The sequence below is a fragment of the Gigantopelta aegis genome, chromosome 4, assembly GCF_016097555.1.
Source record: "Gigantopelta aegis isolate Gae_Host chromosome 4, Gae_host_genome, whole genome shotgun sequence".
Taxonomy (NCBI): Eukaryota; Metazoa; Mollusca; class Gastropoda; order Neomphalida; family Peltospiridae; genus Gigantopelta; species Gigantopelta aegis.
This window is the reverse complement of record NC_054702.1, coordinates 13287347-13310784: the sequence shown is the minus strand read 5'-3', so window position 1 is coordinate 13310784 and position 23438 is coordinate 13287347. Positions and strand designations below refer to the sequence as shown.

General features: G+C 37.4%; 2 protein-coding genes across 4 annotated transcripts in view; both read right to left on the bottom strand.

Moving 5' to 3' along the window:
• Nucleotides 1-1290: 1290 nt before the first annotated feature.
• Nucleotides 1291-11686, bottom strand: LOC121371953 (delta(3,5)-Delta(2,4)-dienoyl-CoA isomerase, mitochondrial-like). Of its 3 annotated transcripts, none has more exons than XM_041498181.1 (8): nt 11603-11686; nt 9398-9557; nt 7910-7998; nt 7145-7272; nt 6698-6811; nt 5148-5290; nt 2353-2503; nt 1291-1748 (listed from the first exon to the last, which is right to left on the bottom strand). In XM_041498181.1, exons 1-8 carry the CDS (start codon nt 11637-11639, stop codon nt 1653-1655), a joined length of 918 nt encoding a protein of 305 aa, XP_041354115.1. In that variant the 5' UTR covers nt 11640-11686; the 3' UTR covers nt 1291-1652. The 3 variants fall into 3 exon arrangements, with proteins under 3 accessions (XP_041354115.1, XP_041354117.1, XP_041354116.1); XM_041498183.1 differs by lacking the exon at nt 11603-11686 and adding an exon at nt 11440-11563; XM_041498182.1 differs by lacking the exon at nt 11603-11686 and adding an exon at nt 11402-11534.
• Nucleotides 11687-16675: 4989 nt separating this feature from the next.
• The window catches only part of LOC121372710 (anti-sigma-I factor RsgI6-like), a 7620-nt gene continuing 857 nt past the window's right edge, over nt 16676-23438 (bottom strand). The window contains exons 2-8 of the mRNA XM_041499185.1: nt 22734-22889; nt 22267-22322; nt 21040-21177; nt 20296-20467; nt 18914-19024; nt 18190-18408; nt 16676-16932 (exon numbers count right to left, since the gene is read on the bottom strand). Coding sequence (XP_041355119.1) covers nt 16711-16932; nt 18190-18408; nt 18914-19024; nt 20296-20467; nt 21040-21177; nt 22267-22322; nt 22734-22748 — 933 coding nt within the window. The 5' untranslated portion in view covers nt 22749-22889 and the 3' untranslated portion in view covers nt 16676-16710. The remainder of the gene's footprint in view (nt 16933-18189; nt 18409-18913; nt 19025-20295; nt 20468-21039; nt 21178-22266; nt 22323-22733; nt 22890-23438) is intronic.

Below are 23438 nucleotides of genomic sequence, written 5' to 3'. Positions count from 1 at the left end.
CACTTGTCAAACAGGACATGTCAAATGAATTCAGTTCTCGTTCGTAGAAAGTGAATGAAGTTACTAACGAAATACCCTGTGTTTTATACTCTCGAGTCTGGTCTAAGTAGGTCAGTTACGTCACGAGAAAGTAGGTCAGTTACGTCACGAGAAATTAGGTCAGTAGGTCACGAGAAAGTAGGTCAGTAGGTCATGCTATGACTCATACCAAGGCCAAGGTCACGAGAAAGTAGGTCATGCCTCCAAACAGGCCTCCTTACTACTAACAAAGGCCATGGTTTGTGCTATCCTGCCTGTGGGAAGCGCAAATAAAAGATCCCTTGCTGCTAATCGGAAAGAGTATCCCATGTAGTGGCGATGGCGGGTTTCCTCTCAAAATCTGTGTGGTCCTTAACCATGTCTGACGCCATATAACCGTAAATAAAATGTGTTGAGTGCGTCGTTAAATAAAACATTTTTTTCTTTCTTTCAGTTCAATAGGGGCATTTCAGAATTTCCCACTTTTTAAAACCAATACACCACCTACCATTTGTTTACATTCCCAGTCTGACAGGGTTTGAGAAGTCTACCAGCAATAAAATTTGAATCATGTAAAGTTTATAGTTTTACCTACAAAATAAATTGTTCAACACATAAACCTAAATAGGACAAATGACCCGTATGTATAAAACATCAAGCCATGTAGTTTTCTTAATTTATGGCACAATGTAGTTAAAGTTTGTTTTGTTTAACGACACCACTAGAGCATATTGATTTATCTATTACAAGCTATTGGATGTTAAACATTTGGTAATTCTGAGATAGTCTTAGAGAGGAAACCCGCTGATTTTTTTCCATTAATAACAAGGGATCTTTTATATACACCATCCCATACAGGATAGCACATGCCACTACCTTTGATTTACAGGTCGTGGTGCAATGACTGGAAGAAGAAATAGCCCAATAGGCCACTGATGGAGGTTGATCTTAGAACGACCATGCATCAGGAAAGCACTTTACCACTGGCCTATGTCCAGTCTTGGCAAAGTGTCGTTTGAATATTCATGTTCATATTTACATACCATTGACCGATGCCAGTGAGTGCATATATATATGTCAATTGCTTCCCTGTGAAGACAAATAAGGACTCTAAAAGTTAAAAGCATAAAATAGGATGTATATCAGTACTGAAAAACCTTACCTTCTAAGTCCTCTCCAGCACCCACAGACCATAATCGCTTTAACGTACAAGATGTATATATGACGTCGGTAAGTCTAAATATAACCATTATGAAATAACAACAAAAAATATTGGATAAATGGTTATTTATTACTGTACAAAATCCTATGTTTCAAATACACATATGCCACATACACACACACACACACCACACACAGACACACTCACAGAATATAAATTTGTAATTTATTTGAAACTTCATAATCACAATAATATATCATTTCATGATCTGTCATTTCATAGGCCATTTCATGATCTGTCATTTTATTGGTCATTTCATGATCTGTATTTCATTGGTCATTTTATGACTTTGATCTCATTGATCACGTCACAATTTGTGAATTCATCACCGAGAAATAACCACTGATCAACTCGACACAAGAGCCAGTGATTCATACAATATAGCAAGCATTATCTGTTGATAAAGTCCTCATCACAATTTTGAAAAAGTAGCCTTCTTTTTCTGCACTTGAGCCATGGCCGCCTTCATTAGATCCTCACTCTGTAGCATTGCCTGGTTCCACATGGCCTGTCAACGAAAACAAACTGATAACAAGACTTGTAAAACAAACCTACAAAGTAATTATCACCGACTTCTGTGTCCCGTCAATGAAAACAAACTGATAACAAGACTTGAACCACAAACTTACAAAGTAATTATCACCAGCTTCTGTGGTGTAGTGGTCAAGTCAGTTAATGCTGGTAGGTACAGGGTTCACATCCCGGCACCGGCTCTCACCCAGAGCGAGTTTAATGATTCAATGGGTAGGTGTAAGGCCTCTACACAAGCAACTCCCTGAACAGACAGCCTAGATAGTTTTTTTTATCAACACTGTTGTTTTAGAAATGTTTACTGGAATTAACCCCCTTATTGTTTTCATTACTACAGTGAAACTCCACTAAACCAGACACCCAATGGACCAAGTAGAAAGTTCAGTGTTAAGAGGTATCTGGTTTATAGAGCTTATTTTTGGTACCAATATTTAAAAAACGGAACATAAAGAAATCCAGTTTTTATGGAATTCTGTTTAACTGAGGGTCTGGTTTTGAGGGCATCCACTGTAATTAAGAATATTAAAAAACATTTCCACCAGTGTATTGTTCAGCTACTTCAGCGATAACATGACACTTACTATGTGCTCCAGTCCCTCCGGTACACTGTGGTCGCGGGAAAACACAAGACTGACTTTAGTTCCCTGAACGGCTACTGGACTTTTAGATGCTATCAGTGATGCCACATCTAGGGCACTCTGCACCATAGTCTCTTTGTCTGGGAATATACGACTGTCAAAAAAAAAAAAAAATATATATAAAACAAAGAGGTAGTTAGACAAATGGCTAGCTCAAGTGTACTCTACCCCTGACACAACATATAAACAGGGCATCAGATTTAGGATAAAAATGTGTATTTTAGATTCTGTAGCTGCCAACCATTTAGTTGTATAGAGTCACTTCCAGCACCATCACAACATATAAAGAGGACAGAGATAGAAAGAAAGAAAGAAATGTTTTATTTAACGATGCACTCCAACACATTTTATTTACGGTTATATGGCATCAGACATTAGGTTAAGGACCACACAGATATTGAGAGAGGAAACCCGCTGTCTCCACTTCATGGGTTACACCTTAGAATTAGCATCAAGGGATCTTTTATATGCACCATCCCACAGACAGGGTAGTACATAGCACGGCCTCTGATATACCAGTCGTGGTGCACTGGTTGGAACGAGAAATTGCCCAATAGGCCCACCGTTGGGGATCGATCCCAAGCCGACTGCGCATCGAGCGAGTGCCTTACCACTGGGGTACGTCCTGCCCCTGGCAGGGATAGAGGGCAGTCGAGCTAACAAATGGTATATCTTTTGTTCTCTCTACTTTGTAAACCCAATGTGATTAGTCATACATTATAAGATACCCCGACTTAAAATCCAATCTGTCTAGCCACAACCTTCCTTATATATGAAACCTGTTCAGCCCATCCTCTACTCCACCTACCTCACACATCCAACTGGTTTAACCACCCCCTTATTCCGCTTACTTTATAAATTCCATTTGATTACTCACACCTTCTGTTCCACCAACCTTATAAATCTGATGCTTACTCACACCCTTTGTCAGACCTATCAACCTTTAGTCAAGAGAAAGCAGGAGGTGTGTGTTGAAAAAGCAGGAGATTTTGTTAAAAAGCAGGAGATTTTGTTAAAAAGCAGGAGATTTTTTAAATTCACACAATTTAACCCAAAATCGCATGATTTAAAAAAAAACAGTATTACAATAAGTTATATGAATACTATATAATGTCATATATACTTGTTAACCTTAGATCTTGGCATTAAAAAAAAAAAAAAATATGTTATCCCAAAATGTCAAGAATATGAACAAGAAATAAAAAAATTAATTAGTACATTTACGGTATTACACTTAAGCCTTACAGGTTGCGTTACATTATCATTTGTGGTAGGCTACCAAAGACAAGTTTATATAAATTGTATTAATTAATATTAAATTTTTACTATAATGAGGAACGGTGGCGTGGTACTTATTTAAAAACATTATAATGATGCAATAAACATTGTAAAACCTCATTACGGACATCGTCACTCGTGTGAAATATACCAGAATTATACCCTTTTCCGTGAGTAACTTTATGTCAATGTCAAACACAACATTTTTTAATTGTACAAAAATAATTTCTTGAAGTGTACCCTTATAACTAACATTTTACTGCACAAACATACAAAATTAACTGACACAAGTATGTTTATACAGTTAATTGGTCTTTTCGTTGTCTTGCTGTGACATGTGATTTTAACATGCATCGTCACGATCGTGTGTATCGCTGTCAACTCGGGAGTCTGGCAGTTCAGATTCGTCATAGTTGCATTATGTAATCCAGTGGGAAGATATTTTACAATTCAGAGGTGTTATTAGAACTAAATTGGATAATTTTATATATGGCAACACTGAATGTCAATACACAGCCTGCTGAATTAGCGGTAACACCTTCGTAGTCATTACGATGACAACAAACATTATAATAACACGTCATTTTATAAACTCCATGTGCTTTTTGAACAATATAAATAGGCTATCCCACAATTCTCACTTCGGCAAAGGTTAAACAGTCGGGACAATTTGGTTTGTTACATTTTCAGAAACCGAAAGTAGTCGACATTTTCCGAATGAGAAAAAAAGGCAGAGTTACTTCCCTTATGTTATTTTGACAAATGAGGATCGATTTTTTTTATGCTTACAAAAATGTCATTTAAAAGGAGAAATTGTCCTCCCGCACTGGCGACAGGAGATATGATCAAATACCGGGAGACTCCTGCAGAATCCGGGAGGGTTGACAGGTCTGCCCTTTGTTCCAACCTTATAAATCTAATGTTTACTCACACCCTTTGTTCCACCAACCGTATAAATCTGATCTATTAACTCACACCCTTTGTTCCACGAACCTTATAAATCTGATGTTTACTTACACCCTCTGTTCCACCAACCTTATAAATTTTATCTGTTTACTCACACAGTGTTCCACCAACCATATAAATCTGATGTTTACTCACACCCTCTGTTCCACCAACCTTATAAATCTGATCTGTTTACCCACTCTTTGTTCCACCAACCTTATAAATCCGATCTGTTTACTCACACCCTCTGTTCCACCAACCTTATAAATCCCATCTGTTTAGCCAGCCCTTGCTCCACCTACTTTTCCCTCCTGTCCCGGAATTGGTCACTGCATAGCTATGTCAGAAGCTAAGTCCAGGGTGGGTGTGCCTGAACCTTCATTGGATATAGGCACGTAAAAAGAGTTCCCAATCCCAATCCACCTACCTTATAAATCTGATCTGTTTATTCACTTGTTCTGTTCCACCAACCTTATAAATCTGACCTGTTTATTCACTTGATCTGTTCCACCAACCTTATAAATCCCATCTGTTTAGCCTCATCTGCATAAAATTTCCTGGCAGTGTACGCAAGTTCGCGTGTGAGGCTGTCGTTACCAACAATCTTTGGGAATCGCTGCAATGTGCCGACATCAGCAGCCAGACCCACGTCTATTTCCTGTGTTAAGACATGACAAAGCATGAATAAACAGCATGTGACCTGGTACTGTTAGTCAGTCAGTCAGTCAGTCAGTCTGTCAGGAAAGAAATAGTTTTCTAGTTCAATCAGCCAGTAGAAAGGTGTCAGAAAGCACTGCTAGAAACAAAATCTAGCACATCCCTTAGACGGTAATGCACCCTTTTCATTGGGCAATTAGTCTAGTAGCTTAGGAGGTAGAAACCCTTTCCTACCTGTTGATTACTCATTCTCTAAGCAAAGACAGTACCTGACGTCACATAATATGTAACACTGCATGCATTCCTTTTAGAGATGTAATATATATCAGCTGAGAGAAGGAGTGACTTCATGGTACAAAAATAAAATGCAGTGAATTTAATAATAATTATAGTAAAATTATAAGAATCATTGAACTAGAAAATATTTCTGGCACTCGTCCTTTTGTAGATGGTCTTTATGACACGAGTCTCAAGAAAATCAATTGTCAGAGCTCGCTGAAGTTCACTCCACTCAGGCGAGCACTCAAGCCACTGAGCTAAATCCTGCCACCTAAACTGAAATGAACTGAATATGAACTGAAAATGAACCGACATTCAGCCCACATCACATCTGTGTGTTTTATACAGACATTACAACACTATTAAATACAAGTGGGTCTCCAATGCCATTGCTTTCTATATATATGTACATCTTAATTGTAAGAACAGGGAGGGAAAATTGTCTGGTATCACTGTACTACTGTATGGTTATGAAGAAAAATATTCAAATAAGAAAAACCCATATACATGTATATACTTGATGTAAACCATGCTTAGCACGGGAAGGTTTAGATAAGGTTTGGTGGCCGTATACTGGCCTTCCGCCCCAAAATATGAATGTCTTGTAGATAGCTGGCCCTCATTAGCTGAGGCTATATACACGACTGGTGTGTACACAGCCAAGTCTGTGTTTAGTAACATATCAAAAGAAGAGAAGAGATCTGAAGTGTTGGAAACTGGGTAAGTACAAAGAAGGCTGTTGGCAGTGCATATCAAAAGAAGTGAAGAGATCAGAAGCAATGGAAATTGGGTAAGTACAAAGAAGGCTGTTGGCAGTGCATATCAAAATGAGAAAAGATCACAAGTGTTGGAAATGGGTAAGTACAAAGAAGGCTGTTGGCAGTGCATATCAAAAGAAGAGAAGAGATCAGAAGCGTTGGAAATTGGATAAGTACAAAGAAGGCTGTTGGCAGTGCATATCAAAACGAGAAAAGATCAGAAGTGTTGGCAATGGGTAAGTACAAAGAAGGCTGTTGGCAGTGCATATCAAAAGAAGAGAAGAGATCAGAAGTGTTGGAAATTGTTAAACGGCCTTGTGTATTATGTTATAGATATTAAAAAACAACAACACAGAATATTAATGCTTCACCTTGATTTGGAACCAGGCATCTTGTGAACAGTACCGAATGTCACAGGCTGACGTCATATCAATCCCACCTCCAATACATGCATTGTGGATAGCTGCAATAACAGGCTTTGGACACTGAAATAATACATACATTGAACTGGGTCATGAAAATTAATACAATGTACATTCACTATAAAAATATGAATCTAGTTATCAACAACTATGAATCTGATAATGATATTCAAGAAGAACCACATTAAATCAGTATTACCTCACTCCAATCTAAAACACATTTTTTTTTTTTTTTTTTTTTAAAGAGGTTTTATTTGGCAACCTTCATTTTTTCAAAGTTTCTTCATTTTGCATTTACTAAAATTGTTAGCTTCTATGTTTTCAAAACCCATCTGGAGCTGAAATTTATAAAACAAGTTATTCAACAAATATTTCATTATAAATTATAATACATACTTTCTCAATAACCGAGAATGTTTCTTGATACGCTTTGATAGTCTTCTTTGCAACAAACGCTTTCCGTCCCACATCCATTTTAGACTGCAGCGTTCCAACAAGACCATCGAGATCCGTGAGGTCAATACCTAATAGAAAGGTCAACTTAATAAGTGAACCTACATATACTAGCCTCTGGGAAAATATTTAAAACATTCACATTATTTTTACCATTGTAACCGATTGTTGGGTTACATTAACTGTATTTGCGTAACCGGTGAGTTTCTTAATCCTAGCACACTTGTATTGTATTGACATGCGTAACAGTGCCATAGTTTTAACCTGTAGAAATGGATGCTAAGTTTAGTTATAAATCTACAAACCTGTAACACATCTCTATAAAGTTACAGCAGAGTGAAATAAGAGTTTGTGATGTTCACATGGTGAAATACCCGTAATAAACAGACTAGAACTCGACTCCATAACCATTTCTTGTCCGACACATTGAAAAAACCCACAAAAAAACAAAAAAACAAATGCATTTTGCGATATTAAAAACATCAGGATGAACAGAAAAACTTTGGATGTACGGAAATGGATAATCTAAACAATAAAATCTTAGTAATGACTTATTTCAGTTGTCAAAAATGGCTCTAATAATGAAAAATATTCCTTAGTGTTTAAAAACCAGCATCTGTCACTTTAAGATTGCTAATATTTTATGATTTATAATATAAAACAAAAAAATGGTATTGTTTAACGATACCACTTGATGATTTATAATACCTGCTGTGAACATTTTGCCTGCCGCAGAGACCACAACCACTCGACAGTCTGTGTCATCACTGAGGTAGTTAAAACACTCCACCATCTCCCTACAAAATACAACAACATGGAATACAGCCGTGAATCATAGTTATGGGTAGTTTATACCTTGTATACATGTATTTATTACCTTTTAGATAAATTTCATGCGTTTTGATTGGTCAATAGCTAATCCATACCATAGGTACACCGTGTCATTTTCCGGGTCAATACAGAATTTGGGCACCAATACAAAATTTGCCAGGGTGTACGAAACTGTCACGTGACTTCCGCTTTGTAAGTTCGGCAGAATTGTTATCGTTTTGTTTTTTCACTCTCGCGCCTCAGCTCTTAAACTAGGAAATACGTATTGAATTCTGTTTGAAAGAGATTGCGATTTATGGTAAGTGTTTTTTTATTACTTTATTATTTTTAAATACATACTTTCTTGAACATGTTATAACCAAAAAATATAGAAAATCGTTGATTTTCGCATACTCGTGCTACTGCATTGTAAATTTAATGGCGGGAACTATCACTGTGTAGGCGACCGAACTATAACAAAACTATTTCTTTGAAAAACGCATGACATGCATTCTTTGGAATGTTATACGGGTAAGTATAGTTTGATAAATATCTATGTGCCCGAGTGTAATCAGTTGTTTGGTAGTTTTCCGTGTAATAATTTTTATTTATAAATTGACAACACCCATGTCATTAAGGTGATAAGAGTTGCCCCCCTTTGTTTACAAATCGTCTGCGTTTGACAGCTCGCTACAATGGCTAAACGATTCGGAAATCATACAGAAATTTGAAATTTTATCTTATAAAAATATTTTAAACCTTATAAATCTTTGTGTGATTTGTTCAAAATGTTTGAAAAAGATCTAAAAGGTAATAAATTCATTACACGGTTTTTGCCAGGGCGTACGGGATTGTACGCCCCTTCAAATTCTGTATTTCCTTTGGCTTCGCCTCAGGAAATACAGAATTTGAAGGAGCGTACAATCCCGTACGCCCTGGCAAAAACCGCGTAACTAATAGTATAGGTAACATTGCATCACGATTCGCTATGCAGAGATTGTTACAAAATCCTAAATGGTTTACATATAGTAGTTGCTAATTAATGAATCAATTAACATCTGTTGTTAATTAAAATTTTGAAAACAAAATATTCCCTGATGTACCTCCAGAAAGCATATTCATGCTACAATGTATATATATGTATATACTGATACATGTCTGTACCTCCAGAAAGCATATTCATGCTACAGTGTTTATGTATATACTGATACATGTCTGTACCTCCAGAAAACTTATTAATGCTACAATGTATATACTATTACATGTCTGTACCTCCAGAAAGCTTATTAATGCTACAATGTATATGTATATACTGATACATGTCTGTACCTCCAGAAAGCTTATTCATGCTACAATGTATATGTATATACTGATACATGTCTGTACCTCCAGAAAGCTGTATTCATAGCATTCCTCTTCTCTGGTCGACTTAACTCAACTTGCACCACAAACTCTCTAGGGCGAGTCAACTGGAGAGTTTCAAATTTGGGTGTTTCAGCGCTGCACATCGTACGGATTATGTTGTAACCCGACCTCAGTACACAACCTACACAAAATAAAGGACAGTGAAAATAATTTATTCTTAAAAGTAAAACTCATTTGGTCTGGCAACAAATTCAAGTGAATGTAAAACGAGTCAAAATGTAAATATTGCTACAGTGAAACCCCTCCAAACCGGACACCATTGGGACCAAGAAAAATGTCTGGTTTTCAAAGGTTTAGAGAGGTTAAGTTCTGTCCTGCTTTTCAAAAAGGGACTCTGTAAAGAATCCGGTCTTGAGAGGTTTCAATGTACTACACCTTTTACTAATTTAATGCTCAATAATACATATATATATATATACATATGGTTTCTATCAGTGGTTATCAATAATACATATATATATGCATATGATTTCTATCAGTGGTTATCAATAATACATATATATATGCATATGATTTCTATCAGTGGTTATCAATAATACACATATATGCATATGATTTCTATCAGTGGTTATCAATAACTACATTCATATTTTTTATATTTTGTAATCCAAACAAGTGTAATAGCACCCCACTTCTCAGTTTTAAAATGGAGAATTATTAAAGGTTACTTTATAATAAAATGAACTATAAGCTACATGTATACAGTTGAAATCTATTTATTGTAAGCTGTATTTCTACTAACAGATAGAAGATTTATTCCTACTTTTGCTTTCACACAAGCAACAACAAACTTTTTACAAAAAACATGTACAGGGCACAATATTTCACGTGAACCGCCATTCTATTCGCGTGTGGGGTACACAAAATTACATTTATGCAAAGTAAAAAATTTATTGGTTACGTTGTGACCTGTAGACGTAAAGAAATTAAAACTTGCAAATTTCACTATTACAGAAAGTTTATTCATGCAAACATACTACTAGTAGTTTTATAGGAAACCTGCTTCATTTTTTTATTAGCAGCAAGGTTTTTTTTAATATGCACTTTCCCATGGACAGGACAACACAGACCACATTTGATTTACCAGTTGATGGGCACTGGTTGGGATGGGGAAAAAACCAATCAGAAAATGGGTCAACTGAGGTGGTTTGATCCTATGACACAAGCATCTCAGTAGAGTGCTTTACCGACGGAGCTAGATCCCACCTCAAAAATGATAAGAAATAATGGCATGCAACAGTAAGAACATTTATAAAGTTTGTTTTGTTTAACAACACCACTAGTGTACATTGATTTATTAATCATTGGCTATTGGATGTCAAACATTTGGTAATTTTTATGTATGGTCTTAGCGAGGAAGGAAAGAAATATTTTATTTAACGACACACTCAACACATTTTATTTATGGTTATATTGCATCAGATATATGGTTAAGGACCACACAGATATTGAGAGAGGAAACCTGCTGTTGCCACTTCATGGGCTACTCTTTTCAATTAGCAGCAAGGGATCTTTTATATGCACCATCCCACAGACAGGATAACACATACCACATCCTTTGATATACCAGCCATGGTGCACTGGCTGGAATGAGAAATAGCCCAATGGGCCCACCGATGGGGATCGATCCCAGACCGACCACGCATCAAGTGAATGCTTTACCACTGGGCCAACATCCTGGCCCTTCTTAGCGAAGAAACCCACTACATTTTTCCATTAGTAGCAAGAGATCTTTTATATACACTAGCACACTGACAGGGCCTTTGATATACCAGTCGTGGTGCACTGCCTGGAAAGAAATAGGCCTTTAACACAATGGGCTGACCGACAGGGATCGATCCTAGGCCAACCGCGCACCAGGCGAGCGCTTTATCAAGGGGCTACGTCACGCCCCTAAGATTAAAAGCATTTATGTGCATGATCTATTCTAAATGGATAAACAATAATAAAAACGTAAAGTAATACTCGACGCCGCAGCTTTAAATCTAAGACTTCGGAGTGACCTTTGAACCAAGACCAAATTCTCAAGTTGGTCAATTTCCACTGCTGACAGTCGATTAGCGGCAAAACACAATTAACAGGAAACAACAGCTGCTCAGTGAACAGTGGTAGAAATACACGTTATCTTATTCACTGTCGTCAGCATATATATATGCGGTATTATACCTTTAGACAACGTTCGTAACACGAACATTGAACACATTACAACAGTAGAGGTTGTTATCGTTATAACTTAGAGTTCATTCCCTTTACTACACATGACAACGTAGAAATATATAGTTATCTCCCCTGTGCACTTTACACTGCCCCTCCTATGTACCAAATCAATTCCTATTGCCGATAATGTTAACATTTACTAATAAAACTGATATAAACAGCATATCAAACACACCAAAAACAAATTTGGCACCTCACATTTAACCTACCTGCAAGAAAATGGGGTGGCACATACCATTTAAGTAATTTGATGATTTTTAACATTTTTATTATCAACCCTTACCTTTGCTGAAAATCGCAGTGCCATTATCTGGGTACCCCGAACTAGATTTAACCTCTAGTGTATACTGCATAACAAATATATACTAAATAAATAAATGTGTATTTATTTATTTATTTATTTATCTATTTATTGGCAATGAAAAATAGTATTTGAACACATGAGCCGCACCTGCCGTCGGTGGGCCCATTGGGCTATTTCTTGTTCCAGCCATTGCACCACGACTGGTATATCAAAGGCCGTGGTATGTGCTATCCTGGTTGTGGAATGGTGCATATAAAAGATTCATGGCTACTAATGGAATAATGTAGCGGGGTTTCTCTCTAGGACTAAATGTCAAAATTACCAAATATTTGATATCCAATAGCCGATAATTAATAAATCAGTCTGCTCCAGTGGTGTCGTTAAACAAAACAAACTTTAAGCTGCACCTGCTTATACTCCGTAAATATTTCACCTCGAACTTTGAAACCGAACTTCCTGCTTTGGTACAATGCCACCTGGAAACATGTGCTAGCGATATCACACACATACACACACACGCAAATAGACACGCACGCACGCAGACCGTAATAGGCGCACAGGCTCCTATTGGGAGGGGGAGGGGAGGGGGGAGGGGGCAGACTTGTTTTTGCCCGAATTAAACGAAAATGTCCGAATCTGGATAACAACATTTATTCATATTAGCATTACTACCAAACAGGCGAGCAAAGCCCTATGGAGACAGTTCTCCCCCTGTCCCTCCCGTCTTGTACGCTTATGTAGGGTGGGGGTAGGCTGATTTTTGCTATCTGTCACTGACTCTCTCTCTCTCACTCTGTCTCTCTCTCTCTCACTCTGTCTCTCTATTTACCATTCTGTTTTTCTCACTCGGTCACTGTCTCCCCTTTTTTTCTTCCTCTCTGTCTGTCTGTCTGTCTCTCCGTCTCTGTCTGTCTGCCTCTCTTTCTCTCCAACGCAAGTGTCAAATTTATGTTAAGTTAAGAAACCATATAGATGTACTTATAAATGCGCTGAGGCGTCGTTATTTTTTTTTTCATTTCCTTTACATGAGACAAAAACATATGAACATGTCTGCCTGGTCTCAATGTACCCTTGAATGATTATGTTGCAATAAATGCATTGTTCAGTGAGACTGATAACGTTATGAAGTTTGTGAACAGTCACTCGTTTGTGTATATGCCTAGGTAACTAGTTTTAACATAGTATGACACCATATATCAAAACCAGAGCAACAAAGGGGAAGGACATGTTTTATGTAACGACGCACTCAACACATTTTATTGACGGTTATATGGCGTCAGACATATGGTTAAGGACCACACAGATATTGGGAGAGGAAACTTGCTATCGCCACTTCATGGGCTACTCTTGTCGATTTCCAGCAAGGGATCTTTTTATATGCACCATCCCACAGACAGGGTAATACATACCACGGCCTTTGATATGCCCATCGTGGTGCACTGGCTGGAACGAGAAATAACCCAATGGGCCCACCGACGGGGATTGATCCCAGACCGACCGCGTATCGAGCGAGCGCTTTACCACTGGGCTACGTCCCGCCCCAAACAACAAAGAGGAATGTGGGTATTCGCCAAAAATGTAATAAAGAACACTGCTAAACAAAAACAAACACATTTTTGTATTCTTCAGTGGGAGTAATTGTCCCTGCCCCTTCTAGTTACTGACATAAAATGAAACAAATATGTCTAATATTCTATAAAAGACCATACGTAAACATTACTATTTCCAAATAGGCTTCAGTTTTCGATTAATAGCAAATTATTATATATTAATTCATCTTTCCTAATGACAAGTGTAGTTTGCTTGAACTACTTGCTCACAGAGAATATATATATATATATATATATATATATATATATATATATATATATATATATATATATATATATATATCCATAACCCCCCAGCCTAAAAACACAAATAATACCCAATCACACAACATAACTCCCCTAAAATCAACATACTGAAATGTGCTTGCTGAATGAATTATGTTAAACTACAAGCCTGGCAATTAACTGCGGCAATCGGTAATGCCGTAGAGATTGCCCCCGTGTTTTTAATTTCCCGTGGAATTTATTTTGCTGGGGAACTTTAAATTTTCTATGTCTCTTTTCTTAGTTAATTATTTATTTTTGTAATACTCATAAAAATATCGTTTATTCGATTAAAATAACACTAATTATTATATAAAATAACTTGGTATATACAAACATTGACATCTTAAGCTGTATCCTAACCGGACGCGAGCGACGCGAGCGATGCGAGCGATTATTTTAGAAATCATCGATTTCAATTGCTGCATCCTAACCGCACGCGTGCGACGTAAATCTGTCGCGTCGCTAACCGGCCTCGGTGTCGTCGTGACAGGCCATCGGTCTACAGGCTGGTAGGTACTGGGTTCGGATCCCAGTCGAGGCATGGAATTTTTAATTCAGATACCGACTCCAAACCCTGAGTGAGTGCTCCGCAAGGCTCAATGGGTCGGTGTAAACTACTTGCACCGACCAGTGATCCCAATCTAATTAAAATTAGCTCCACTATTACATGTGAATCTAACAGCATCCCGTTGGAGCTCATGTCCAACTGACCTTTCCTTCGACCAATCAAAACGTTACTTGCAAAATCATGCCAGTGATTTGAAAAGAATTTGAAAACATTCGGGATTATGCCGAGGGTATACGAAATGATTCGGGTGAATTACGAAGTATGCCAAAAACTAATTTCAAAATAAAATTTTATATAAAATTCTTTTCAAGACGAAAAAACAACAAAACCCGTGATGGTATAGCCATAAAATCTGTTTATATTAGTATACAATCCAGAGTTTATTACTGCACTTTTCCCCCTGTTTTTTCAATGTTGAAATAGACAAACAAGTTCGCCTATTGCATAAATAGTCTCGACCGATATTTTTAGAATATGTATGCTCCCGAATAACGTTATAAAAGGCGAAGTGTAATTGGTCGATATTTAAATTGTTATTTATAGATGAAATGTCACCTGGACATGGGAGTGCACGCAATGCTGTTAGATCTACTGGTGAGACCAGTAGAGCTAATTTTAATCAGATTGCAGTGATCCATAACTGGTTCAACAAAGGCCATGGTTTGTGCTATCCTGCCTGTGGGAAGCGCAAATAAAAGATCCCTTGCTGCCTGTCGTAAAAGAGTAGCCTATGTGGCGACAGCGGTTTCCTCTTAAAAAAAACAGTGTCAGAATGACTGTCACGGGGATCCTACAATACCCGTAACTGAATGAAACACGATTATCCAAATATCTCTCCTAACTGTATATCTATTAGATCTCTCTGTAACGGGCAGTTCAAAAACCCGCGTGGCTCGTCTAGGTATGATCAGAGATAAGATCTTATATAAAGTATATATTATTATAGCACGTTTAGTTCACTAGAAAACACAATAAAAACACAATACACTTTGGAATCTGTTTTAACCTACGCTGACAAATGTACTGCCGCAGTAGTTAATTAACAACAATAAATAATAACAACCCAGAACTGATCACTTAATTAGTTAATCTCTAGGTGTCTAGTTTACACAATATTCTAATCACTTCACCGTGACACAACACCCTGACATGTGATAATTGAGAAACGCTTCCAGGGGAACTTAATTAATAAAGGAATTACAACTCTATTCCTAACTGGTTAATTTTTAATTAACCCTTACTTCTCATTCAGTAACGTGTGATAATTGAGAAACGCTGCCAGGGGAACTTAATTAATAAAGGAATTACAACTCTATTCCTAACTGGTTAATTTTTAATTAACCCTTAACTACTCATTCAGTAACCTTGTAACACAGAATTATTACTGGTACCTATCACAATAAAGACAATAACCTACAGTTTACCTAGGTCCTCTAGGATGACTGGCTAAGCTTTAATAATTATTTAGAACAGTGAGCCTACAGTTTACTGCGTCAGATTACCGGCAGCACCGTCTAAATAATATTGGTATAATACAGTATTAAAATATTTAAAGTCACATCAATCACATCAAGGTTATACAACAGAGCAGAAAATAATTAATTACCAAGTCCAAACGGACGCGCTCCCTGGAAGCCTTCCAATATGTTTCTCCCCGATATCTCTAAATTCTAGCTATTTATCATAAAAACCAAATATCGCCTGGGGGTACATCGCGGTCCTCCCCCTATCAAGTGATATTTCCACAGCGACCAAGCCGGCATATTTTTCTTAGATCGCCAGACTTGCTGACGCCTAGTCCGCCAGCAATACCCCGATCGTACTGAACTAGCGGAGGTATTACGTAACTACTGGCCACATGGCCCTGCGCATCTAAATTGGGTGTGTATTAGAGGGTACAGCTCGACGACCGTCGCGCAGAGGTATTACGTAACAAGTTGCCCACCTGGGCTTAAGTGCATATTGGAACTGCACACGGCCCTCTAAAACAATTAATATCGCCACCGGCGAAAACAAAATTAAGAGCATGTTCCGTCACAATGACCATATGTTTGACGTCCAATAGCCGATGATAAGATAAAAAATCAATGTACTCTAGTGGCGTCGTTAAATAAAACAAACTTTACTTTACTGTCACATCGCGAGCGTGTAGTTAGGATGCGGCAATGGAAATCACTGATTTCTAAAATAATCGCTCGCGTCGCTTGCGGCCGGTTAGGATAGAGCTTTAGGGACACATTAAATAAAAACAGCAATGACACGAAGATGTTAAATAACTATAAGTAATTTTATTTCATAACCAACGCGACTAATGCGAGACGTGCAGGTTGACGGTGTGTGAAGATTTGCCGAGAGTGAACGTCTGTCTCTGGTCGGTGACGTCGTGTCCCCTGTACGTGACGCGCACCTCGTAGTGCCCGTGGAAACCGTGCACTGTGAAGTGTTTTCCAGACTGAGACAGAGTGTGTCTCTCGTGAGTCATCCACTCCTTCTCAAGCAGATGCAGCACTCTATGGCCAGCGGCGTTCAGCTGGAAAATAGCCCATTCTGTCTCTTAGGTCGCCGTGTAGAGATTGTTTCAGTAACATTTATTTTAAATGTTTTAATATTAAGAAGTCAGTAATTACAGAACGTCACTGGTTCGATGATTATCTGACACAACAAAAAACACAGTTGTCATTATTACGTGTGTTCAAGAGGGGAAATCTTTTACGTTAATACTTATTTAACAGCACAAAACACAAAATATTTCATTCCTAATGTAATTGGTAAGTATAAGTCGTTTTTGTACCTGTTTCAAATAAACCTGTTAATAATAATAAGAAGAAGAACAGGAGGAAGAAGAAAGAGAGAAGAAGAAGAAGAACAAAGAGAAAGACGAGAGAAAGCCAAAAAAACAACAACAACCAAAAAACACCCTAGGAGGAGAAGAAATGAATTAATTTAGCATTTCAGTTATTTGATATGATATGTGTACCGTTACACCCCCCCCCCCCCCTCCCGAAATAATGCATCGTGGTTAACAAATATAACATCAAGATAACCGTTTGATAGTATTTGCAATTATATCTTATAAATGTTTGAAACGAGACAACCGATCACTGCGAAACAGCCAGACTAGGGCACGAATATTAACATCTCACTGCATTGTTAAATCTGCGAGCTGATTAAAATCAGCTCCACTGTTATGTGGCAATCACAGGAAACGGACACTTTGATATACTGGTGTGGACTGAACATAATCCATCCGAGTCACCGAGGAAATCCAACAAATAACCCACCAGACCAGGTCCTCGGATGAGCTCTTTATCTTTGAATTAAAACTCATTCCTTTATATCATTTCAAATTATTTTCGTGCCTATATCCAATTAAGGTACAAGCACGCTATCCTGGGCACACACCTCAGCTATCTGGGCTGTCTGTCCATGATTGTGGGTTAGTTGTTAGTTGGTTAGTGAGAGAGAAAAGGGTGTAGTGGCCTTACACCTACCCAATGAGCCCTTAAGAATTCGCTCTGGGTTGGAGCCTGTACCGGGATGCGAACCATGTACCTACTAGCCTGTAGTCCGATGACCTAACCAGTGCGCCACCGAGGCCTGAAACCAATGCTGCAAACCCAAGAAACAGCTCGTGTAATGTAACGCACGAACGAGTACACAGAAGGATTGGCTGTTTTATCTGTCCAAGATAGGAAAACCCCATTAACCTACTAGCGTCGGAACAGGGTGAGGATAAGGAAAAAATACAAAAGAATGACCTAAAATATTCCTTTTTGTGTCTGCTTACTCTAAATGTTGGTCCGCTAACTAGTGAACCTGCTTCTCCACGCCAATGATGCTGACTCCAGAAACCCCAAAACAGGATTCCTTCTACTGCAGGGTGGCTATAGAAGACTCTCAGAGCCGTTTCATAGGCGTCTGCCCGTTTATGTTCGTCGTTAAACTGAACATCAAACTCGGTGACCCAAATTGGAAGACCGGCTTGGGCGAGTGTATCAAGGTGTTTCTGAAAAGAAAAGCTGGAGACAGTAAAACTAAAAACAGTGAAACATAACAAGTCTGTCTTAACCTTTTAAAATCAAATTATAACTCTTGAATGTGTATGTTTGATGTATGATATTAGCATAAATTTAAGAAAAAGCTTATTTTTTAACAACAGCTAACAACACTATTTAACGAATAGTAATTATATTTATTGTTGTTGTTCTACAGGGCTAGATAATAAATCTGTAGTTTCAACATCGCATATGATCTTAACTTAAAATATCAAAGGATCAGTTCTGTGTACCCTCTCACGGACATTATAGCACATACAATAGCTGGTATATTCCAGTCGTGGAGCACCAGCTGTAACAGGAGATAACTCAGTTGATCAACAGAGGATGATCGATCAACGAGTGAACCGTTGCTCCTATGTTTGTTAATCTACTATCTGGCATAAAAATAAATTGTGAGATGTATGTTTAATACAAGACTAGTCTTCATTGCCAGTGTCTAAATGTCATCCTTACCTTGATCAGTGCTGGGTCTGGAGTTGTTTCCTTGGAGAAATGACATTGTACTCCTATGCCATACAGTCCAACATTAGCATGCTTGAATTTCAGAGCTTGAGTCAGGTACGCCTGGAAGTCAGAGTTTGTTATTGCTTTACATGCTAACAAATCATAGTCAGTAGCAAGATGTTCTGTTTGGAATTACTAAAATTTATATACTATTGATAAGGTAACACTGGTTTAGCAGTTCTAATTAAAAACACTTACACTTTGGAATGTTAAAGGGAAATTTCTGAGTTTGCTGCATTGTAAGATGTTTCCCACTAATAAAATATTTCTACGATTAAATTTACATATTAAATATATTTTCTTGTTTAGAATATCAGTGTTTGTATATTCAATGTGTTTCTGGTCTTCTTAATATTTGTAAGAAGCCCAAACTGGAAGCCCAAACTAAAATTATATTTTAGGAAATAAAATGAAATTTAACCTAGTGCACATTTTAGAACGACCAGAAACACGTTTAATATACAACCACTAATATTTTAAGTAGAAAAATATATTTGATATGTAATTACAATCGTTCAAAAGTCTCTGTTAGTCGGTAACATCTTAAAAATGGCAGCAAACTCAGGAATGTCCCTTTAACAGTTGGAAAAAATACATTAAAATACAACTACAATGACGACACCACCACTAACGGCAACTAAAATCAACATCACTATTTTCTACTTTGTTTAAATCATCTCATTGAAGAAATTCCAAAGCCCTATCCACCATCTTGGTGCGTCACTTACGTATAACGTGTATCCAGGAAAATAGTATTATATAGGAAGTACGACTGACCGTGGACCTTCCATGTACATGGAAATATCTTTATAAATTAGTATAAAACTAATATTGGAATCTATGTAAATTATTGTTTGGACAAGTAGTTAATATTTAATACTCATGGTCCATTTCCCTCTAAACAAAAACAAATGAAGGCCAGTATGAAGTATGGGCTCCCAGTTTTGTAGTGGGGGGAAGAGGCAGGCTAATATTCGCCCGAATTAAACAAAAGTGCCCGGATCTGGTTTACAACGGTTATTCATATTAGCATTACTGCCAAACAGCTATATAGGGTTGCAAACGAATCGTCGCGCATTTTTACATGAATTACAACTAATATTGTGGGTACAATTATGAAATACACAATAAAAAGTGTTCAGGCTATATCATTTTGGCCGAATTTCTCTATTGGGTTTGCCCGAATTTGAGGATTTTCACCAGGCCTGGAGGGCAGTTGCCCACCCTCCCGCCCCCACTCTCGTACGCTTATGACGAAGTTTGTAAACAACAACACTACCACCACCAACAAACAACAACAACAGCAACGTCATATTTAGGTAGATATTCACCCCTGTCATTCCGCCTCCAGCCACCACGTCATATTCGTTGAGGAACATCTTGACGTTTGGACCCGCCTGGTGAGCTTGACGGAATATGTCCAGATTGTAGTCCATGTCCTGGAGTTTGTTTTGGAAGTAGAAGTTGTGAAGGTTTTCGTTGTTCACATCCCAGTGTTGCACGCTATAAAACGTGTAGAAATACATTTATGGTAAACCAAATATTTTAAAATTTGGCTAAAGTTATCTCTATTAAATAGATACATTGTACAACGATGACACGATTAAAACGAGCTAAAAGTGTTACATACTTTCTTTTGGAGAAAACACGTATAATGTCTTTGCCATTATTAATTTTTGTTTTGTTTAGATACATTGACACGGTTATGCCTGCGGTGATTTGATTGGTCAAATGAAAGGCAATCCGGACATGCCATAACACTGATTTTCATTAAATCTTTGAAGACGACCTAAAGTCAGCATGGGCTAGTAAGATCTAACATCAGTTATACTGCAGTGAACTGAAATATCTTTCAGTTACTTTTTATACTTTACATTTTAATTTTAATATAATACACTGAATACTTCTAGCCACAGACTGATTTGAAAGCCAACTCCTGGCGGAGTTCTATGGTAACCGACACCAATACTGATGGCTATACGATACAGACAACACACTTTATTCATGGTTTCATCTAATAACCTGAAATGCCAAACGAAATATTTAAAGCATGTCTACAGAAATATGCTACTTACAGGTCCTTCGTCCTGGAGACCACGCCCACAATTCTATCAGAGACAGCCTGTCTTAGGTCATTTCCTGAAAGCGCTTTTACCCAGTTCTGAATTTGACTGGCGTCTGACCAAACGATGTTGTGTGCCCGAACGTTGATTCTACAAGCGAGACACCATTTTTATAACAATATATATATATATATATATATATATATATATATATATATATATATCAATCAAATTAGATCATGTATAGTTCAATATTTAATAACCCAGAATGATCAATATTCAGAATGCAAACAGTTCTGAAACAAATAACAGAATGCAGTTTTTTTTAATTGTTTTTGTTGAAAGATGATGTTCCTCTAAAAACATTTTACTGTTCTTCTACTTGAAAGTTATATAGTTTTTAAAATACTAATTTCTCGTCTCCCGATATGTTCTTCATTGACCTACATTTGATAGAATCTCAAAACAGAATCTTGGCGCATCTGTTTGGCAACCGCTACGATTTGGATGTTATTTGCAGATTTCATACTACAAGGTCGAATGAAACGCCGGTGATTCCTTAAGTGGAAAATGTATACACAAGCAAAGCAAAAAGAAAAACAACAAAAAAACCAATAAAAAAAACCCCAACCAGCAACAAACAAAAAAACCCAACCAAAAAAATAAAAATAAAAATAAATAAATGAAAAAAGAAAGAAAAAAGAAAACAAGTGTGATATATTGGTTTAAACTCTACATCAGCCCACTGTTGGGGCGGTTTTTGGTCATGTGAGCTTTTAACTGACCTCTGTTTAAATAGTGTAAATGCTGTTTAAAATGGTTCAGATTGCACCTAAGGACAATTATAGTTTAGCATATTTTGTTTACCCTCTGGTGCTACAAATTCAAAATTAATACAAATTCTTTCAATATACACGTTTTAGTTTATGTAACTATTTTCATGTTTGATGGAGAAAATACGTAAATATTTAAACTGACTTTATTTAGTAGTTTATTTCATGTAGCAGATGTGCTGCGCCAAGCATGATAGGGTTACGTTGGGAACAGACTATTGTTATCAGTATTAATATCAATATCAATATTACTTATATATTGCCCACCGACACTCCCACACCCCCCCCCCCCCCAAACAAAACAAAAAAAGAAGAAAAAAGCCCACCAAACATCTCCGATGGGTTCACATTATATAAATGTATGTTTCTGCAATTCGTTGCAAATGTAAAACAGTTTAAATCTTACCCGTGTTGTCGAAGTTTTCGAACTGCTCGTATCGCTCTATCGTAATTGATATGACCCTAGAATAAAATCAGTGTTCAAAATTATTTAACATTGCTATGTTCAGTTTTTAAAGTACCGATCTAATTATTGCAATGGTTAAGCTACTGGGTTATCACACTGTTGTGAACAGTAATTACAATGTCTTTGTCATGATCTTGTGATTATAATGCGTGTAGATTGACACACGCATTGGAAGATTTTGTGGTTCCGCACTTGAACACATGCAGACCCTCTCAACCAATATATGCCCAACTCCTATATAAAAAAAAGAGCTATTTATGATAATATGTTTTGAAAGATATATTTTATTTCTATTAGATCACTGTTGTACCCATCACAATCTACTATGGTAGGCCTCAATATTAATTTTTAATGTCTTTAAATACATGATTATAATTTCACATTGCGAAATTAACAACAATTCTTACCTTTTGTGATTCCATCTGGTCCCACTTGAGACAGTTCTCAGTTACCGCCCAATTAAAATGCTGATTGATAAAATTTTGATATCTGTGATCACCATGGTAATATTCATCACAAGCAATGGCAGTACCGAAAGCAAATGATTTGCTGGTCTGTACGATCTGTAAAGTAAAACCAACAGTACATTCGAGATCATTAGGCTGTAAATGAGTGGTGTGTGTGTGTGTGTGTGTGTGTGTGTGTGTGTGTGTGTGTGTGTGTGTGTGTGTGTGTGTGTGTGTGTGTTGTGTGGAATAGTGTACATGACAGAACGAGATATGTTTGAGGTGTGAAAGACAAGAGCGGCATAAGAAAGATGATGAGATATCAGAAATAAATGATGAGGGCATCAGACAGACATAACGAGAGACCAGAAACTAGGACGATTAGAAAGAAAACATAATGAGGGCATCAGAAAGACATGATGAGGACATCAGCCAAAATAATGAGAGCATGAGCATGGCGAGGGACCAGAAAGACATGATGAACCAGGAAGACATAATTAGGGCATCAGAAAAAACGATGACTCAGCAAGATATGACGAGGGCATCAGGAAGACATGATGACAGCATCAGAAAGCCATGATGAGGGCATCAGAAAGACATGATGAGGTCACCAGGAAAACATAATGAGAGCATCAGAAAAGCATGGCGAGGGACCAGAAAGACATG